This window comes from Chrysoperla carnea, chromosome 2, assembly GCF_905475395.1.
Source record: "Chrysoperla carnea chromosome 2, inChrCarn1.1, whole genome shotgun sequence".
In the NCBI taxonomy this organism is placed as follows: Eukaryota; Metazoa; Arthropoda; class Insecta; order Neuroptera; family Chrysopidae; genus Chrysoperla; species Chrysoperla carnea.
In genome coordinates, this window is record NC_058338.1 from 75,542,785 (window position 1) to 75,565,904 (window position 23,120).

The 23,120-nt window shown below is 29.6% G+C and overlaps 1 protein-coding gene across 3 annotated transcripts in view; it reads left to right on the forward strand.

Moving 5' to 3' along the window:
• The window catches only part of LOC123293931 (spondin-1-like), a 379,414-nt gene that overhangs the window by 342,521 nt on the left and 13,773 nt on the right, over nt 1-23,120 (forward strand). For all 3 annotated transcript variants that reach the window (XM_044874928.1, XM_044874929.1, XM_044874931.1), the window contains exons 4-5: nt 4,473-4,664; nt 13,372-13,578. In XM_044874928.1, the coding sequence (XP_044730863.1) occupies nt 4,473-4,664; nt 13,372-13,578 (399 nt within the window). The remainder of the gene's footprint in view (nt 1-4,472; nt 4,665-13,371; nt 13,579-23,120) is intronic.

The following is a 23,120-nucleotide window of genomic DNA, read 5'->3' on the forward strand; positions in this document are numbered from 1 at the left end:
CTTACCCCTAAAACACAAAATCCAAAAATTATTTTTTGCAAGATTATTATTCGTTACTTATATAATTTTTTATAAAGTAAAGCACAAATGTTTACTTTAAAAAAATATTTATTTATTTTCAGAATTTCGACTTGATTGAAGTGTTTTATAATAAATATGAATATTTTTCACGTCTTGGTATTTGTATTTTTCAACAGTTTTTTAAGTATAAAAATCACACGTACAATAACTGAAAAATTTAGATAACAAAAAGAATTATCTACCGTTGGAAAAAGAATACAGCAAACCTCATTCATTGTATTTCCATACACAACAAATATATTTCATTCCATTTGAACGTGAAAAGCTTTGTTAGAAAATTTTTTAATTATATATGAATTTATGTTGTTGAATATAAATCAAGATTTTAAATCAAGACAAAAACTTATATATAAAATAGACTAGGCAGTATAGAAACTGGCATGGAGAAAAAACGCAATCATTAGATGCCAGACGAAGTTCAACTTTAAGCAATAGATTTGTACTGACTGCAAGAATTAAGAACTTCCCAAGAACCGCCCATTTTCTGAAAAAGAAAGAGAGCAACTCACATGAAAGAGAGCCTAGAATTAAGTTCATATTTTTCATCAACAAAATTTATGTTCGAATTTATTTGGGAATACTAGCGCCCAAATCACCTAATCTTTATTTAAAAAAAAAAAAGCACACAAAAGCTTGTAACATTGTATGTTTGCAAAATTTATAGTATCAGAGAATAAATATGACAAAAGCAAATTGCCAAATCAATCATCAAGAAATAGTAGTAAGTACCTACTACCTACCTTGTAGTAGAAAATAAATGTAATCAGTTTGTAATGTAATACAATTCCGTCACAGATTTGTTAGCGTAGAATGTAGATGGACAGACAATGTAAATTTGTTTTATGTAAATATTTTACATTACGTGTACTATTTACGTAAAGTAGTAAATTCTTACGACCAAAAAATATCCATAATAATATTATCAATACAAAAGTTTCTCTGTTTGTCTTACTTGCACAGTTAACGGCTAAATCAATTTTGATGGCATTTGGTATAGCTATACGTTGAGCCTTGCAAAATAACAAAGGCATTTTGGTTTTTCTAAAGTTCAAACTCCTTAGAAGTGAAGTGAAACGTTAGAAGTGAAACGTTATTTATAGAAAAATGATATAATTTACATGTAAAAACTTGAGATAAAGAGAACTTGCATTAATTTTTTTTGTCACAAATCAATATATTAAAATAATTGAAAAAATAATTCATCTAAAGTATATTTAAATAACTTTTTAAAAAATTAACATTTCCATTTTTTATTAATTATTAATCAAAAATAGTTATATTTTGTATAAAAAAAAAAGGAAATTCACATTTTTCAGCTTATTTCTATGGTAAATTACGTTATAATATATTGAAAGCAAGTTTAGAAACAAACCAATTATTATTCTGTATGTTATTTTATCATATCTCCGTGCGGTGGCGCTGCTAAAAACGATGTGTTTACGTCATTGCGTTTGAATTTATAGTTGAGAAAATTCATTTTCAATTGTATAATTGCATGAAAACGTAATTTTTTTTAAATTTTTCTTATTACTTTTTAGTAAACTTTCGAAAAAAAAATTAAATTAAACAAGTGAAAACAAACAAATGACTGAATTAATTGTTTAAATACCGTGTATAGATAGTGTTGATTACTCTATCACATTACAAATATACCTATACATGTCACACATACATAACTGATAATCCCATACTAAAACATACTATAAAATTTGCATCTAATGTGTGCTTTCGTGAGTAAACAGTGTTGTTTACAAAAAAATGTTTCAAGCAAAAGTTGTTTATTTTTGTTTTAAGAAATTTTTTTTATATTTAAACTTTTGTTCTATCTCTAACGGTTTACAAGATGGGTCCTACGGATCCAAGACCCATTTGAGTGCGCTGTACAAATTTCAGCTTGATATTTTTTTCGTTTTTGAGTTATCGTGTTCACTAGATGATTCTATGAACACCTATACCAAAATTTTTTCGTAGCATCAATATTTTTAAGCGTTTCCAACTTGGGAATAATCTTAATTTACTATTTATATTTCATATATACATGATATAAAAACATGCAAGTTCTTTATTAAACTTAATTTTAGATTGAATGAAATGTATGTTTGCGATAATCACTCTCTTTAACTTTTTTAACTCGTAAATCGAATCGAAAAAGTTATAGTTTTGCAACAAGCCGCACTAAGCGCATTTGAATTCATGTTTTCTTAGAACTTTACACCCTTTGGAGCTGGTGTCAGATAATATTTAAAGCAAACTGGAAGTGCTGATTTGAACTTTCGTGGAACCAAAAGGCTCCACGATAGCAAACAATCACCTGGAATCTTCTTTAAAATACAAGAGTATCAAAGACGTAAGTTAAGAGACGAGAAACGGTTAAGGAAGGCAAAGATACGGTTAGTTATATGAAGAACCATCAATTTTTATTTCTTAATGGAAATTTAAAAAAAAAGTTATGCCAGTGAAAAAGAAAATTAACTTTAAATTAACTGCGTAATTGCGAGTTGGTTGAGTTGAGTTTGTCGACTATGGAGAAATTACTTCTATTCTGAAGTTTTTATCCCTTACGTTCACTATTACAGATATTTTTTCTGGGTCTATTTTTCCGGGTTTTTTTTTTCTATAATCACAGTTACTAAATAGAAGTTTGTGTGAACTTAGCATTATTATTACAAATATAGTCAAATATATTACCACAATAATTTCCAATGTTATATTTTCGATCTCTCCCTTGGGATTCACGTTGTTGTTACGATTTATTTAACTCAAATATTGTTACATATAACATTGTAATTAATATAAAAAAAAAAAAACAACAACAACAACAACTTCATATCAGTATTATATTATATAACAAAAATATTTATTTATAGATTATATTTTATATTATTTATAGATTATAGATGTATAACAGAATATATATAGAAATTACTAACGAAAAACACATCGCTTTTTTAACGCACACTAGCAAACCACGTAATAAAATTTTAGAAGTTAATTCTTACCTACATCTTATAGTACGATTAACTTGAAAATATGCACATGTATCAATGTCCGATTACAATACAATAATTTAATAACTATTTCCTAGTAACAAGACCAGGATCATCAGAATCGAGAAATATTAATAAATGCGAAAAGTCTTCAGGTCAAAAATCATTCATCTACTAAGAATTGTATTTTATTAGCGAGACTAGAAAATAAGAAAATAAATTATAATTACAGAGAATTGAAAAAAAATACACTCGAAACAGGACTCGAACCTGGTATTCAGTATCCACCATTTTAAAATTGCAATTTTCAGAATGACGGACTATTTATTATTATTAACTATTTTCTTGAATGCCAGTTAATTTTTTTTTTTGTATTTATTATTTAATTACAAATATTCGTCTAACTTTTATTATCCTTTACAAACTAAATATACAATACTGTATTTCATTTTAAATATTTAATCAAATAAAATTTACATAATTAACCGACATGAAAATCACGAAGCACGTAAAGTACTTCACTATCTATCTATACATAAGGTAGTAGGTACTCCACTTTTATCTCGCCAGCTGTGCGTTTCCTCGACAAACCATTTTTTGAATAGGGTATTCTACTATATTTGAAAAAGTACTTCAAAATGTTGATCTTGTTAATAAAAAGCCACCAAAAATTTATTTCGAAAAAATACACACGCTTTCTTGCCAAAAACTTAAAATTAAATTTTAAACCTTTTTTAAAGTATCAAAAAAGCGGGCATCCAATTTGGTGACGTAATTTCGCTACCATTATACGAAATAACACAGATAAGTTTGACAGATATATTCATAGACAACTGATTATAATAAATATAAATATTTATTATCTATGGATATATTATACCCAGCTGTCTACACTGAACTAACTGATGGTCTATGGTTCATACCGATATGGCATCACATCAAGGCTTGCCTGCGTTTTAGGTCATACAGTTTAAGAATTACGATTTTTAATTTTAATATTATAAAAGAAAAATATGCTTTTATGCCTCGAAATCAGAATATTTAAGTATATTTTTACATGAATTTTAACTTTTTTCAAATTTCATAATTTATTTTTCACCACCGAAAATACCCTATTAGATTTTAATAATTTTATCTTTTATTTTCAAGTCGATTCTACTTTGTATATTCTAAATTCTCGTATTTCATTTCAAAAATCATTAATCTATATACGAACGACATGTAACGAAAATAAATCGTTAAGTAATCCTTGAACTCATTCATTCCTAATACGTATAAAATGTCAATAATATAAAAATTGAATTACACATTAGATATTAATAGCTTTCTATTCTATAAAGACGAAGAAGAAGTGAAAACTCGCATTTAATTTTAATCATGATTTTCTTTTTTGTTCATTTCAAGGTTTATTGGACAGCGCCACCATCAGGTAGTGGATGTGTTACAATTAAAGCAACGGTTGTCGAGAACAAAGACTTATGGTATAAGGATGGTATATGGCTAAAAAAGGATTTATGTGAGGATTTAGAGGAATCACCTGATGTTCAACCACCAGTTGTCGATCGGTGTTGCGCTTGTGACGAAGCTAAATATGAAGTATGTATAACATTTATTTTACAATATGGTTCAAAATATAGTACCACATACAAATATGTGTTTCTTAAGAGGTTTAAGTTTAAATTAAAATAAAACAAATACAAATATGTTTGATATCAATGAAACTAACTTTATTGGAAAGATAATTTTATGACATTAATTTTTGTATTGGCATTAATGATTACGATCATATAACTCAACAGATGCATTATTTAAAAAAAAAAAAATTTTCAAGCGTTTCTCTGGCGCAAGTTCATTCATTATGAATAAACGAAACTAAACACAAAGCAACTGTTTGCTATCGATCATTTGGTTATCAAACAGAAGAGTGTTGCTATCTCAAAGATGCGATCCTCTAACAAAATACGGTTATATGTATGACCAAGTGAAAATTGCAATTGATTATACGGTGTGTTCATTTCAAAAGTAGCCTTTGAAATTTCAAATGGCACCCGATACCTTCTGATGCCCTCATTTGAAAGGGCATGCAATTGTCTCTTCAACCATGATAAAAAAAATTAAATCAACCGATTGATTTTTAAGATAGACTACACAGGAGATGGAAGATATAAATTCCACCTTCTGGGTAGGATGAGGTATCACAAGGACACAATTACCTTTCAAATGAGGTATCACAAGGTAAAGGGTGCCATTTGTAAAGTCAGGGTGTGCGGGTGAAACCTAAAATTCACTTAATACCATAAATAAAAAAAACATAAATCGGGCTTTTCAGAATAAACTCCACAACCTACTTAAACCACTAACCTAAATTCGCCAACAAAGTGGAAAAAAATAACGAATTTACTAGACTACTAGAGGATATTATCTCCTGGTCTATTGTCTTTGATGTATTTTCAATATAATAGACATTTGTTTGTAATTGAAACTTCGTTAGCTTTGATAATTCTCTACCTTAGTTCAGAACAAATGAGAGTTTATAGCATTATCATATGGAATTAATGCACTCACTACACAGGGTCCCCCGGATTACTACAGAGTATAGTAATATAATTTGTATTTGACTAATTTTAATCGGTCAATCGTATTACCAGGTTTACTTTCTTCCACAGAATACTGATCTCGAGACTCTAAAGGAAAAGCACAAATGTAGTTTTTTTTTTTTTGTAAATTATGAAAAATTCAGACTTTTCTCATTTGTATAAAAATGATAGTTTTAATTATCATGATATCTATTCTTTGACAGATACGAATAATTTCATGGTATGCAGAACTGACAGAGTGAAGATTATGCATATGTCACAAGAAATGTCTTTTATAAAACTGTCGACATCGTAATTACATAGTTACGAGAAGTCTTAGAGAAATCGTGCATGTTTTTCGCGTTGTTTCTTCAACATTTTTGTCTCAATCAACTGATGATGAAGATTTTTATACTAAATATTAAGAAGACGTTTTAGATCAATTGCCTCACCAATTTTTATCTGTCAAAACTTGCTTTCGAGATTATTTAAAGAATATGAAAACGATTTATCTTCGTGTTGTAGTTTCACAGAATTAATAACTGCATTCCTGTCACAGTAGCAAGACAGAAAAAATCTTTCAAAATATAAATTGATCAAAAACTTTTTGAGCAGTACTAGGATGATTTGCAAAAAAATGTCTTTTTATACCATGCATATATGTAATTTGCAAGGTATACGAAGTTTAGTCCCAAGTTTATAACGCTTAAAAATATTGATGCTGTTCATAGAATCATCTAGTAAGTCCATTTCCGGTTGTCCGTCCGTCCGTCTGTGAACAAGATAACTCAAAAACGAAAAGGAAATCAAGGTGAAATTTTTATAGCGTACTCAGGGAGTAAAAAGTGAGATCGAGTTTGTAAATGAGTAACATAGGTCAATTAGGTCTTGGGTCCGTAGGACCCAATTTGTAAACCATTAAAGATAGAACAAAAAATTAAATGTAAAAAATGTCCCTTATCAAAAAATAAACAACTTTTGTTTGAAACATTTTTTCGTAAACATCACTGTTTACCCGTGAGAGTGCACATGAGGCGTAAATTGTATAAAATGTATTTATTATATAGGAATATGAGTTATGTATGTGCCTATGTGTGACATGTATGAATATGTAATGTGATAGAGTAATCAACACTGTCTATGCAAGGTATTTCAACAATTAACTCAGTCAATTGTTTGTTTTCACTTGTTTTTTTTGCTTTTTGTAAAATTGATAGGGTGGGGGTGGTTCCAATAGAGGATTGGGAACCATTTTCGCGGTGAAACACTTCTAAATCACAATAGTTACACTACTGAGATGAGCCCTGTACCAGGTAAATGGAATCCAAAAGCTGAAGAAAGTTTTCGGATAGAAATTCGGTGTAGAATTGATAGTATTTTGTTAGTAGTTCCCTATGACATCTTGTATAACACTGTACAATGTTAATAATAGTTCGAACTGTATAAATAAATCAAAGCAATAGATTAGAAGTGTATATGTAAAGACATGTTTCTGAGAAATGTTCATTATATCTTATTAATTTATGTTCTATGAATATATAAACTGATGGATTACCTGTATAAAAGGCTATTATTTATTCTTCATCAAATATCAAAAGGCATATACAATGCTGCACTACTGGATTAAACACTATGAGGTAACGTTCTTCAATTTCTCTGGTCAAACATTTATCTTTCAAACATTTCAAACATTATACTCTTGTTTTGTAATCAGCAAGGATTTCTGTCGTTTATCGCAAATATGAATAATAAAGGACTTACTTCAAAACCTAGATTTCTTATAATTTATACCGGGTATTTACATTCATTTTAATTACTACTGCAAGTATTTCCATAAAAAACGTTCCTTATCAAAAAGTGGCCCATATAAAAGATGTTTACCTAGTTCAAAAGTGAAAATCTAAAAATGATACTTATGAACTTTTGCACATCGTAGTGCGAAAGTTCGAGGAAATTTTGAGCATTGGTGATAGGGAACGTCGGCCAAGAATATGTCATTGGATTTTTTTGTGGGGGAGCGCTTAAGAGTCGAGTCTGTATTAATAAACCTGCAATGTAGGTGCACCTAAAAGCTAACATCCGTCAATTTATGTCGAAATAGCCCCAGAAACTTGCGAAAAGTCATAGAAAATTATCTCAAACTGCTATAAAAAGGTTTAATAGCGGTCATTTGGCTGACATCATTTTATACCATATATATATATATATATATATATATATATATATATATATATATATATATATATGAAATATATCAAGGTATACTAAGTTATATCGCTTAAAAATATTGATAATCATCTAATTAGCCCGTTTCCGATTGTCCGTCTGTCTGTCTGTCTGCCAACACGATAACTCAAAAACGAAAAGAGATATCAAGCTGAAACTTTTATAGCAAACTTAGGACGTAAAAAGTGAGGTCGAGTTCGTACATGAGCAACATAGGTTAATTGGGTCTTAAGTCCGTAGGATCTTGTAAACCGTTAGAGATAGAACAAACGTTAAATGTAAAAAATGTTCCTTATAGAAAAATAAACAACTTTTTCGTAAATGTCACTGTTTATCCGTGAGGGCGCAAAAGTACGTTTTAAATGGGAATATCAGTTATATGTGTCATGTATCTGTGGGTGACTATCTAAGAGTGGCTGTCTTTTTACTTACATGACGTAAAAAAACAAACGATTGCGTAATCAACACTGTCTATACATGGTGTTTCAATAATTAACTCAGTCAATTGTTTGTCATTACTTGTTCTGTATTAATTGGAGTGGACTTAATTTTCGTTTTTTTTTTTTTTTTTAAATAAAAGTTTGGAAGCTCAAATTCCAAACAAAATTATGAAAAGTTATTTCCATCATCTACGAAAAGATATATTAAAAACAATTATTTAAGTAATTTTTTTTGTTTTCTAGAAAATTGATGGTGGGATAAGGGTCAAACTTACATGCACTGCTCGTTTTATATAGATTTTATTTCATCATCAACAATATAAAGATGTCTTTACATAACCTAAAATAAACAATATTTCCAAAGTTACGACCAATAAAAACAAAAATACACTATTCATAAATCCCACATCAAATTTAATGAAAAAACACAAAATCCCTGTACGTTATAAAAATGATCCACTATTTAATCATTAATTGTGTTATACATTAAACTTCACCATATTCACTTGCCTGCTCCGTACGTTACAAAAACCTCCTGTTTCTAATTCTATTCTTTTTGGCATTATCAAATCATGTGGATAAAATGAAAAGAAATATAAAAAAGAGAGTGTAGTAAAGATATATAATAATAAAAAAATATTCTAACGAACACATTTTTAACAGGAAATATATGCCCATTGATTAGTTCCCAAAGGACACACTATAGCGGAAAATGAGTAACCAATGACCGTGTTAATACTCTGATGAAAATGTCTGAAAACCATTTCAATGCATGAAGGGTTTTCTATTAAGACTAATAGAAGTTTATTAAGCTTAAATTAAACAACACAACTTGTATGACATAAATAATTTTTAACATGCTTTTATTATTCGCTTGACCTGTAGGTATGAATGTAATGGAATCTTAGAACGTAATTTTCTCAAACTTCTAGACGTCCGAATAATAACTTCATAACTTTATTCTAGTATCCTGATCATGATCACCATTTAATTTTATTACTTTAAATATTAATATAATTTCAACCGATAGATGGTGTAATGGCTAGAGTCCCCACTCCTTATGCAAAAGGCCGTCAGGTCAAAACCCATCCACGTTATTCGAATTTTATTTTATTCTACTTTGTTACCCAAGGAGTACACAATTTTTAGCGAAACTTAGCGAGATTAAATACAAGAAAATAAATTACAGTTTAGGTAAAGCAAGTGGAAACAAACAATTGACTTAGTTAATTATTTAAATACCATGTATAGACAGTGTTGTATTATGCCATCGTTTAGTTTTTTTACGTCACGTATATAAGTAAACAACAATAGTCACTCTTAGTTAGTTACAGTCGTCTATATGTAACACGACTGTGGTGTCAGACACACATAACTGATATTCTTATAAATACATACTATATAATGTTATAAACTTATTTGCGCCCTCACGGGTAAACAGTGATGTTTTCGAATATGTGTTTCAAACAAAAGTTGTTTATTTTTATTTTTTAATATATCTCCAATATTGTTGTGTTTAGGTGAAGGCAACATTCCGATTGAAAGTACAGAGGAAAATTAGGCTACAGGACGTTAATGTTAACGGTTTTTCGTTTTTAAGAGCCTGAGCCCTACCAATAATTTTTTTTCAAATTTTGGCCGCTCTTTTAGCCTTTACTCGCACTGTGGACGTGGCAAAAGATGCTACGGTAGCTCTCTGTTCGTTATAACAAAACTTTTGAACAGCAATACCTATTATATACAAGCCACAATATAGCTATACTGAACTACACAAGTAAGCAGGAGAATGTGGATATAATACTCTTCTGGAGGACAGGCAAGACACCACAAAGTATCACCTGAAAATATCACCTCCACATTCTTGTTCCTCGTCCAACTTCGTGAACTTCGTAAGAGTGTGGAAGAGACAAACTTCTGTCACTCTTAATGAAAACTGCTTAACATATATCTATCTGTATATATCTATTGGAATGTAATATACTTGATAACTTTATTTTATTTATACCTTTCACTATAGCAGAGGTTTATAGAATCAACATTATTATTTCAATCCTATTTTGTTCAAGAATAAAGTCTCTTCGTTATGGTGATTCACCATCTAAACTAATCCACAATATTGGAAATGACCATGTTAATACTTCATAGAAACTTCATCAGGAAATACCGTCATAATAAATAGGAAACCTCACGTTCATCGAAAATATATAAAGTTCTGACTATTTTTACACACTGGTGGGAAAATCTCGAAGTAACTGGATATATATTAAATTCCAGCCGAATAATCACGCTCATTAAATTTTGTGTTTTACTTATCTTCGTTAGAAATAAATGAACGTTCTGTAAACATGATTAAAATCGTCCTGTCGTAATTCGCGCTATCAAATCAGAAATTATAACGAGAACTCATCCTGAATTTTACTAATTTTTTAGTTGGACGCAGAGGGAAATAGACCGTGGGATATCACGAGTTTGATTAAATGATAAATACATTCGTGAAACTTCGGGAGCGGCTTACTTTTGACGAGTCTACCAAACATTCCTCTACAATTTTTTTCAAAAAGGCTGCGTTTTCAAATGATCATGTTGACGCCATATTTGAATTATCTTTTTGAAAAACGCAGCAGGGAATTTGTCGGACACTATGACCACTTATGATAACATTAATAATTATTAAACAATAAAATATTTTATCCGACAAAATTACTGCATCGATGAGCTTGTGTACCACCTCGAACACTGAAGTAAGTTTTTAAATACGTACAAAGTTCACTTTTGCTGAATTGTCTAATCATTATTAATGTTGAAGTGGTCATAGTGTCCGACAAATTCTCTGTTGCGTTTTTTCAAAACGATAACTCAAATATGATGTCATCGTGCTCATTTGAAAATGAAACCTTTTCGAAAAAAAACCGTAGAAAAAAGTTTGGTAGACTCTTCAAAATGAAACCACTCACAAATTTTCAAGTATGTATTCATCATTTAAAAAAAAAACCGTGGTATCCCACAGTCTAAAAAGCTACACATTTATTAACTAAGAGGCACGCCCGTTAGTAGAATGAAGTATGCCACTGTCATCTGTTCTTAAGAATATTAATTACATATAATTAATGTTAAGTAAAAATGCACTTTTTTTAATTAAAAAACTTGACATGCCAATATTATTGTCCCTATGAATGATGAAATATTATCTGTTTCAAGGAAAATCCTGAACACTATTAGTTATTTGACCCGATACAGGCCAAGATTAAAAGGTTAGCTCACTTGGGCTCCAACTCTGGTTTTGGCATGTTGTCGAGTTAATTTATTTCACAAGAAGACACAAAATCATCTTCTAAATCCTTCCGAAGGTGAAAAGAGTTGGATAATGTTGATGAGGCAAATCAAAATGTCTAGACATTATTCTAAATCAAAAACTTATGGCTTTAAGTCGCAAAATGATCTATCAAAAATATTTGTATAAGAATCGACGAATCTTTTTCTAATCGCAGAATACGAACAAACAACATATTGTACATCCGCTTGAGGTGGCTTTCTACATATTGCACAATCAACCTTCACGATTAAACAAGTACCAAGGACACTTGAACTTTATGATAGTTCTTTCTTTGTAAACCGTACAGCTACGTGTAAAGCAAAAGAAACAAGAAAGTATCATAAACGAATAATTTCATAAACAGTCAACGGTTCCTCAGGTAAAGTTCGCTCCCTTTTATATGAAACATCCTGTGAAATAAAAGCAATTGTCATATTTTATACAAATGTACAAGAAATTCGTATGCAAAATGCTTATCTTGCGTAAACATTGCACAATAAATATTGGTACATATTTCAGGATTAAAAGCAGTAAATTTGTACCTTTTGATACCGCTATTTTGCGTATCTGAGAGATTTTCGGAGTAAATACACATATATTTGTAAGCGTATATATTAATTTACATATATTTGCAAATAACTTTATTTAATAGAAAATAGCAGTGTATTATAATATTCTCTATAAATTTTTATGTTAAAATAAAAAACACTTTTAACAAAACAAAAACCGACTTCAAAAGAAAAATTTTTCCAAAACATATAAATATGCACTAAAAAGTAAAAAAATAACGATAATATAATGGTTACTTATTGTTGTTGTTTACTTATACTTATGCATAAGATATTGACATGAATCCAAGAAGTCCGGGTTCGAGTCCTGGTACGAGTGTATTTTTTTCCATTCTCTTTAATTAATAATGGAGTTAAAATTATTGTTATTTTTGGAGTCAGTCGGTGTCAGCCAAGGAAACAACTCTGACAGAAAAGTTTGCTACATTAGCTTGGCTGACACCGACTCCAAAAATAACAATAATTTTAACTACATTATATTATCGTTATTTTTTTACTTTTTAGTGCATATTAATTTGTTTTGGAAAAGTTTTTCTTTTGAAGTCGATTCTTTTTTTGTTAAAAGTGTTTTTTAGTAAATCTGAAGAACACTAACTAATTTGTCACTAAAAAAAGAATAATCGAAATAGGTTAGCCTGATATTCAGTTATTCGTCCTCTTGTCGTGCATATTTAATGCAAATTTAAGATTTTTATTGTCTTCTCATGGATGCCGTTGTCAGAACTAGACCAAAATGAAATGGGATCACTCGGGAAGCACTAACTTTCAAATATATAAAGAGTCATCAAAATCGGTTCACCCAGCCGAAAGTTCTGAGATAACAGAGATTAAAAAAAAATTAAAAAACAGTCGAATTGACAACGTCCACCTTTTTTGTTTGAAGTCGGTTAAAAATATTTCAAAAGGAAAATAGTTTTGGAAAAAGAAAAAGATTGCCAACAGTGTTGCCACATCCTGCCTTTATGAATAATAAAATACCTTTTTGTCCAATTATCTTGCCATGAAAAATAATTATATATTTTGCAATTAAAGTAAAAGTTCCAGTTTATCGACCGATATTTCGATATCAAAATTATTTTTATCTTAAAAATACCTTGTTGGCAAGAGATTTTTAATGCATAAAGTATGATATTTATCTTAGTGCCAATTTTCTCATAAAATTCTGTCCGTTTTTTTCAGATGATATTTGAAGGTTTATGGTCACGACAAACACATCCAAAAAATTTTCCAAATAATAGTTGGGAAGCTAAATTTAGTGATGTTATTGGTGCTTCGCATTCAGCCGAGTATCAATTTTGGCAATACGGGAAATCCGCTGGTGAAGGTCTACATGAAGTTGCAGCAAATGGCACAACGAAAATGCTGGAAAGTGAATTCAAGAATGTGGTACGTATATTTGTTTAATGTTGTTGTTTATTTTCTTTTGCATTCTAGACTAAAATTTCGTACTTGTTAAATATACTTTCACTCAACAATTTTCATTGTTTTTCTTTTACATAACAATTAGTTGTATAAATAAAAAAACTTACCAACCAACAGTTTTTTAACACCAAGGATTGTTTTAACTTTGTCTTGAGTACGATAATCTTGAGCACCTAGTCTTGAGCACGATATAACAATTTCAACTTGATATCTTTTTTCTTTTTTGAGTTATCGTGGTGACGGGCGGATGGACGGACGGATAGGCGGACAAAATTTTCTTCGTATCATCAATATATCTAAGTATAACAAACTTGGGACTAGAATAATTATACTTTGACATATATTTCATATAAAGAACGTTCGATATACATCTAGGCATATAAATATCACGAGTATGACAGAGTACATGCGTAAAGCAATGCATCTAAGTAAGAGGTATTATAGGTGTTACATGAAATTGCAAAAGCGGCTTGTATCGTGACTTATCTGTTGTAGTTCATCTATTTAAACTAAGAAACTCCCACTCTCCAAGCGTCTTACAACTATCTCAACGCATATCGAAGCTTCAAAACATGTATATAATACCTCTCACTTAGATGCATTGCTTAACGCATGTATTCTGTCATACTCGTGGTATTTATATGCCTAGATGTAAATCAAACATTCTGTATACACGGTATAAAAAAGTTAAACTAATTTATAACTTACTTAATTAACTTTATTTTATTTAAAAAAATACATTTAATTGATAATAAAATTTTTGTAAATGTTTTTTTGAAAACGTGTCTGTGAAAACTTCTTTTGGCACGTTGATCACTTTTTGGATGGACAAAAATCATGAAACTCGCGTGTTTGTAATTGAACTCCTCCTAAACGGATGGAACAATTTTGATAAAATTGTGTGTGTGTGTGTTCAAGTGGATGCGAGGATGGCTTAGATTCACAATTCGGTCCACTACAAAATTATTTTAAGGGTTCTACAAAACAAAATTAAAAGACATGAAATAAATGGAGGAAACGCATATAAATTATATATTACATTACATTTATTATTTAAATGAATTTATTTGCGCTCCCACCATATTTATATAGAACTGTGAACAGTTATTTGAATAGTACCTATTGAGGTATTATTTTTTATTATTCAGGTATTGTGAATATGTATTTATTAGAGCTATATGATATATGCGAGCGCAGCGAACTCCCCTGCCGAAGGCTGCAGCCTGGCGGAAGGTCAGACCAAAGGCCATCCAATGACTGACTATCTTTTTATACCATGCATATATGTAATATGCAAAGTATACTAAGTTTAGTCCCAATTGCTGCTACGCACAAAATTTTGGTATAGGTCTTCATAAAATCACCTAATTAGTCCATTTCCAGTTGTACGTCCGTCCGTCTGTCAACTCGATAACTCAAAAACGAAAAAAGATATCAAGCTGAAATTTTTACAGCTTACTCAGGACATAAAAAGTCGAGTTCGTAAATGAGCAACATAGGTCAATTGGGTCTTGGGGTTCCATCTTGTAAACCGTTAGAGATAGAACAAAAGTTTAAATTTGAGAAATGCTTCTTATAAAAAACAAAACAACTTTTGTTTGTAACATTTTTTCGTAAGCATCACTGTTTTTACCCGTGAGAGCGCAAATAAGGCGTAAATTGTATAGTATGTATTATATGGGAATATCAGTTATATTAGTTATGTATGTGTGACATGTTTAGGTATATGTGTAATGTGATAGAGTAATCAACACTGTCTTTGCATGGTATTTCAACAATTAACTCTGTCATTTGTTTGTTTTCATCTGTTTTTTATTTTAGTAAAAAAAAAAATTAATTAGATAAAATTGACAGGGTTTGTTTTACAACGTTTCCAAAATCGCACATTTTACTGGTATATCTTGTATACTTAATAAATAACTAGGCATATCTAATAAAAAGTTTTCAGTATCGATAAAATGTATCAAAACTTTTCTTCGTAGACAAAACAATCATCTTGTTTACAGTCAAATAATTAATTTCATTGAAACATTAAGAGTTAGAAGAACAAAGTAGTATATACAGCAGTTTATCCAACCAACCAATACCAACCAAAGTATAACTAACTAACTAACTATAACTGTATAATAACTAAAAAAGTTACACACTGACTGTTATAATACGATAGAATTAAATACTTCTTCGTTATAACGTATATATTATTATTTTATTGATGATAGAAAATAATTGATGTTCTAAAGATGTGCAAACAAAAAGTAAACTTTTACGAAGGAATTGATTTTTTTTTTCTCATGATTTTATTGAATTGTTACAGAAAAAAAGTTTCAATTAGTGTATCAATCATTTATTTAATGCAATACGTTAGAAATGTGAACGTCTAACAACCTCTATATTGAAGACTTCGAATTATGTTAAGTGGAGTATCATTAAATGAGTATTTAAAAAACTAAAAAGTGTAAAATAAAAAAATTTAAATATAAAAAAAACCAAAAAATCCTACTGCGTTAAATAGAAAAAAAAATGTTAAACTGAATAGAAAAAACATCAGTTTATTAGTTTATTACGGTATTTCCAGCTTGATATTGGCAGTTTTCATGCTAAAACTATGGTAAAATTGTTTTCCGACAGAAATAAACGAGAAATTAACTTTAAGAACTAAATAGTTTAAAACAAGAGATAATTATGCCTAAGCTCCCAATTTTGATCAATTTACGTCAAATTAATATCTCGAAAACAAAACGAAGTGGCGTTTTTCTTTTGTCATTTTTTTGTTATTATATTCCTTTCAACTTTATTTTTTTTTCAATTCTGTCGGTCGATAAAATTTTGTCATATGGTAAAAAATTGCTGAGGAACAGTGAATTTTACATACTTTAAATTGGATAATCGCAGACTTTTCAGCTGATTATTTCATGATGTAAAGGGTCAGAAATTTTACAACTTCGATTCTCACAGCTAATATTATTCTGAGTCACTGAAAAAAATAGGCCAAATCTGTCAACCAATCTATTCATGCGGGAAATACCTTAATGAAAATGGAATAAAAATTGAATAACTTAAGTCCAGCGAATCAGCGTTTACTGTGTATTATCGCTAATAAATGTATAGTTCATTCTGATAATTCATATACTGAAATATTTAATTTCTTTTCCACCATTTATACACTGCATCTAAAATGATATTTATTGATTTAAGTAACATTTCACCGCTCGTCGAAACCCAATACTCTGCTTTGTCGTAAGAGAATTTTTTCTTTGCAAATTTAACGTACGTTGTGTATCTTACTTCTAAGAGAAGACAGGTTATCAATTTATGAGTGCGCTAAGCTTACAGAGAGAGTCCGCTTATGATAAAAAGCATTGATAAGCGGAGTTTTTAACCACTATCATTACAATTTGACAACTGTTAAACATTGTAGGGTAGAAGTTCAAAGCACCGTGAAAACTTTTGTGCCACTCCTTTTGTAATACCTGGGTACAAAATCGAATATATATAATATATATATATTTGGGAGGAGAAAAGCATATGTGAACAGTAAACCTGTGGCCTTAACATCCATATTAAAACATAATTCACTTTAATGTTATAATCTTCTTTCCTCTACAGCTGATGATTTAAACTTTGTATTATAATAATTTTCTAGAATACTTTAAATATAGAGATCGTGTGAGAGTTTTCAAACCAGATTTTTCTTAATACTTCATTGATATTTTCATTTAATTCGTTTTCATTTATTTATTGATATAAATGAAATTAAAAAGCTTGGCACGATATTAATAATGCTTTAAGTGATAATAAACTATTCCAGTTGATATGAAAGAAAGGAGAAACACCATTTATAGATCCTTACCAAAACTATAAATATGAAATTAACTCTGTTTGTCTGTCTGTCTGCTTAGTTTTTATGGCTAAACAGCCGAACTAACTTTGACAAAAGATATGAACAGCTTGAAGCTGAAGGGTTCATTAGGAATTAAGAGTGGATAATTGAATGAATTTAAATAGGTGAATTGAGGGGTTTAAGAGGGTTGAGGAGGGATCAAAATTCGTTTATTGTATCGTTTCTTTATTTACATTCATTACCTTAATTTGAAACTATTTTTATACCATGTATATGAAATATATTAAGGTATACTAAGTTTAGTCCCAAGTTAGTAACGCTTAAAAATATTGATGCTACGAGCAAAAATTTGGTATAGGTGTTCATAAAATGACCTAATTAGTCCCTTTTCGGTTGTCTGTCCGTCTGTCTGCCAACACGATAGCTCAAAAACGAAAAAATATATCAAGCTGAAATTTTTATAGCGTGCTCAGGACATAAAAAGTGAGGTCAAGTTCGTAAATGAGCCACATAGGCCAATTGGATCTTGGATCCGTAGCACCCATCTTGTAAACCGTTAGAGATAGAACAAAAGTTTAAATATAAAAAATGTTTCTTATAAAAAAATAAACAACTTTTATTTGAAACATTTTTTCGTAAACGTCACTGTTTACCCGTGAGAGCGCAAATTAGGCGCGAAATGTATTATGTGTTATGGGAATATCAATTATATGTAATTAGCACTGTCTATCCATGGTATTTGAACAATTAACTCAGTCAATTGTTTGTTTTCACTTGTTGAAGAAAATTTTGAACAAATGAATAGCCCAGCTAAGCGGACGAGTAATGGCTGGTATAAAATAATTATATGAAACTGATGGAAACTGAAATTTATTTATCTTTTTATTTTCAAGAAAATAATTTTTTATTTTTTGTTACGTATATTATTTTCATAAATTTTCACATCATAGAGAAAATAGAGAAAATAATTCGATAATTGATCTTTTATACTCATTTTAATCTAACTTGAATGAAACATCATTATCATACTTGAAAACGACTGCATTTACAAAGTTGAGATTTTTTTTAATTTTTTGTTAGAATTCAGTGATTTTTATACCATATAAATATGAAACATTTATCAAGGTATACTAAGTTTAGACCCATAAGTGTAACGCTTAAAATATTGATGATAAGAACCAATTTTTGGTATAGGTGTTCATAAATTTATGTAATTAGTCCATTCCCGGTTGCCTCTCCGTCTGTCTGTGGACACGATAACTCAAAAACGAAAAAATATGTCAGGCTGAAATTTTTATAGCAAACTCAGGACAAAAAAAATGAGCCACAGGTCAATTGGGTCTTGGGTCCGTAGAACCCATCTAGTAAACCGTTTAGAACAAAGAGTGAGAACAATAGTTAAAAATGTTTTTTTTTTTTTTATTAATTAAAATGTTAAAAATGTTTTATAAAAAAATTTTGTTTGAAACATTTTTTTGTAAACATCACTATTTACCCATGAGGGCGCAAATTAGAACAAAACTTTGGTGTCCATTTTCTCCAAAATCATAAAACATAGGGAGTTGAAAATTTGCAGGTAGCTTTTACTTTTCGAAAAATGCAAAAAAACTAGCAAATACTCTCGAAAATTTTCGAAAACCAAATAAATGGCGACCGAAAGGCTGCCATAATTGTGTGGGTTTTTTAAACTCTTCTAATTTATAACAAATAATCCAAGCACTGACATTCAACACTTTCTATGCAGAGTATTTCAACAATTAACTCAGTCAATTGTTTCTTTTCACTATTTTTTATGTAGGATCAAAATCGGACCACCTTAACTCACTGAAATCTGAATTTGTTTTTGAAAAAATTAATTAATTTTTTTTTTTTATTTATTTGTTTTTATAATTAATTGTACGTGCAATTTTATTACATTTCGTTACTAATTTTTTGATTTATTTATGCACAAAAATTGTTAAATTTGCTAAATATTTTTTTAATACTTATATATGATAATGCACATACCCACAATTATCGGTGCCTGAGGGTGCTTACTAAGAGCTGTGATTATCACATGTGATTTAATTTTGGCCTTTTGTTGTGTTTAGAGAATAATAATTAATAAATTTAATTAAAACTATTAAATTTAATTAAAATATAATCGCCCATTGGTCATTATTTATGACTTAATTATTTGAACGGATGTGGCTAAATTGCGCGAAGATCAATGGTTATAAAATCAAGCCACCGATAAATGAAGAAACTGGAATTTAAAAATTATTACAATTTTTACCTGAAAAAGATAGACTGTATAGTATGATCCAAAATGGTGGCAGTCCATCTTTGAAAAGTTAACAATTTTGGCTAAGTTAATTGTTGAAATACTCTGTGTAGAAAGTAGCGCTGAGTATCAATGTTTGCGTTATTTTTTATAAATTCGATAAGTTTAAAAAACAAAATAAAACATCGATGGAATTGCTAATAAATTTTATGAAATGATTTCAGAGTAGGTAGTAGGATAATCCAATGAAATATTTTATGTTGTCAATTTAAAAAAGAATTAACTGAGAAAGAATAAGCATTGTAACATTAGACTTTTTGAAAAATTTTTGCCAAAAATATTTAAGTATCAACACATGTATTCTTCACAAGTGTATCTTGCAACATAAATAACTGAAAATCTCCTAACATACTATGTTATTTCTGGCCTAATTTGTCCCCTCACGCGTAAAAAATAATGTCTACAAAAAAAAAAAATGTTATTTAAACTTTTGTTCTATCTCTAACGGTTTACAAGAGATCCAGTAGACCTATATTTACGAAAACAAACTCACTTTTTACGTGCTGAACATCAATTTTCAAAACGTTACAAATTTGGGACTAAAATTAGTATACCTTGATATATATTTCATATATACAGAGTATAAAAGTATAGTAATTGTGAATACATTAAATTTATCGAGCTTGCGTCAAACATTAAAACTTATTAACCTTTTCATGTACCCTCTTCCAAAAAATTCTTTTAGGAACGCGTAGTTCAAACTATCTTAAGAATTATTCATAAACGTTTTACATGGATAGAGGTTTCATGAAAATGTGATAATCACATCTTTTTTTTTTCTTTTTTTTATTGTGATTATTTATAGAAAGGGGTGTTTAAAAAGATAAAATTTGGCGTGATATATTTTATGAAAATACAGCTATTAATATTAACGTGCGTCGAAAAAACATTGTTATAAAATCGATGATCGTTACCTAAAGTTTAAAAATTTGCTAACATTACAAAATTTATCAAACCATCTCAGTTATCGTCTAAATCAAGTTAACCTTTTCTGAAATTTACGCTGTAGCGGGCTTAACGTAATCAAATTTGTGTAATGAAAAAATGAACTGTCTATACTCAAATACTTATACGAATTTTATTGTTAAGTTATTTTTTTCTTACATACTTACATACAATATACTTCACAATACTTTTATTTTAATGTTGTTCTGATAGATAAAACTTTTCTAGTTAACTTGAAGAGTCTGTATTGTAATCTGACCGTACCGCACATTGTGCGATATAGTTACAATCAATTTTTAACTTAAAGTCTAGCAAATTCTAGAACTGTCACGTATATTCTATTGCATATATTTTACTTGTAATTGTTACCGTACAGTCTAGCAAATTTTAGAACTGTCACATATGTTCTATTGCATATATTTTACTTGTATAAGTTTTCTATCTCTGTTTATGTAATATAAAACGATATTGTTTGTTTCTTTTTAGAATTGTCTAGAGATTATTTATATTGTCGGGTTAATTGTTAACACCACAACGCATATCGACGGGAATGCAAACAGGCACTTCCATTTTGTTAGTCTAAAAGAAGATAATACATATTCGCGTAATTTTCTCATTCCCATTAGAAAACATACAAATGAATAAAATTTCTATAACTATTATTAGTAAAGGATAAACTGAAACAATATAAAAGGATTATTATTATTTAGTAAGCAGATTTCAGTATGGTTTGAACATAAATTATAATTATTATTTGTTAAATATTATAAATCTCTGTTGGGAAAACATAATATATCTCTTGAAATAATATTATTAGAGGATTGTAGAATTATAATGTATTTTATAGAATATTTCATATGGTCAGTAAAAAACGAGCTTTTAAACCTTTGTTTTTATAAATAGCTCTGAATGATAGGCCTCAGGCGTAGTATTTGATATTCATTTCAGAACGGCTGTTGTCATTTCGAATATTGCAACCAGTGGCGTAGCTATCATAGGAAAAAGTGGTGAAGTGCATCAGAGCCCCTAAGCTTTGAAAAGAAAGGAGGAAGTATATTGCTTCTAATCGTTTCGTTACGTTTGACTTTTTAATTCCAAAAAATTTGCTTATCATGGATGACAAAACTTTACTCACAAAATATTTTTAGTTTAATATAAAATATTCCGATATAATATGACCCAATTTTCCGCTTAAATTCTGAATGCATATCATTTGGTCCTTTCTCAATTGATGGAGACGTTGCCCATTCGCCAATATTGTAAAGAAATGATAACGAATTTTGACGTGCTTAAATATGACTTTACGGAAGATTATACAGCAACGTACTATTTTACGCCATCCCGATTGCTTCCGCGTCAGCAGAAAGATTTTTCATCAAACTGAAGATTATAAGTTATCGACTTCGGCGAAAACAAGGCGGCATCGAACATGGATTTGAGTGAAGCTATAGACGAATTTGCAAAAATTGAAGCGCGAAAAATATTGTGAATTTGACTGGGAATTTTGTTGAAAATTTTTTTCATCCAAATTCACACTTTACATTTGAACTGATTCCCACTAGAAATAAGTTTAAGTACATTCTTTTCTTATCCTTATCTATAAATTGGAGGGCAAATCGGTCAATAAAAGTTCAAGTTACGTGGAAAAACGGGTGGGGGCTCTCTTTTTTCTCTTTGCATCGGGACCCTTGTCCACCAAGCTACGCCAGTGATTGTAGCATTGAAGCAGTTGGGTGTTTAAACCGAACACGAGTGTTCATCCATAACACATTAAATTAGAAGGTTATTTCTTATTTTAAAAAATTAGAAGAGTAACAAGGAGAAAATGTGTAAACTCAATTTCCATAAATGGTCTTTTGAATAAAAAAACTAGCGAGAGATACCGTGGGACAATCGGTAGGAAATATGTTCTCAGGAAATATGCCGCGGCCTCATTGGAAATACTATTAATATTATCAAGATAATAAACTTTATAGAAAAGGTGTCGGCTGGTCGGTGTTGGCCAATTATTCTCATCTAGACTTCTCCACGTGCGATAAGCGATATAGTTCCAAAAACTTGTTCAATAATTTTCAATATCCTTAGTATTAAATCAATTAACTATTTAAGTTGTTATATCTCTGCTAATTTTACATGTATGCTATTATATGTTATCGCTATATATTATCATAAGAAACAAAATTAAACAAACGTCTGCTATATCCCCAATTTGTTCATAAATCCATTGTGCAAGAGATACAAACAAGTAATAGAAATTCTAACCTCAATAGCACACAACTAGCTCTAAGTATTTTCCCAACCACATCGTTTGTTTATTTATCCAACACTATTGTCTGTGTATTTAGTTTATTGTCACAACAAGTAAGTTTCACAGAAATCTTAGGTAGCTTATATACA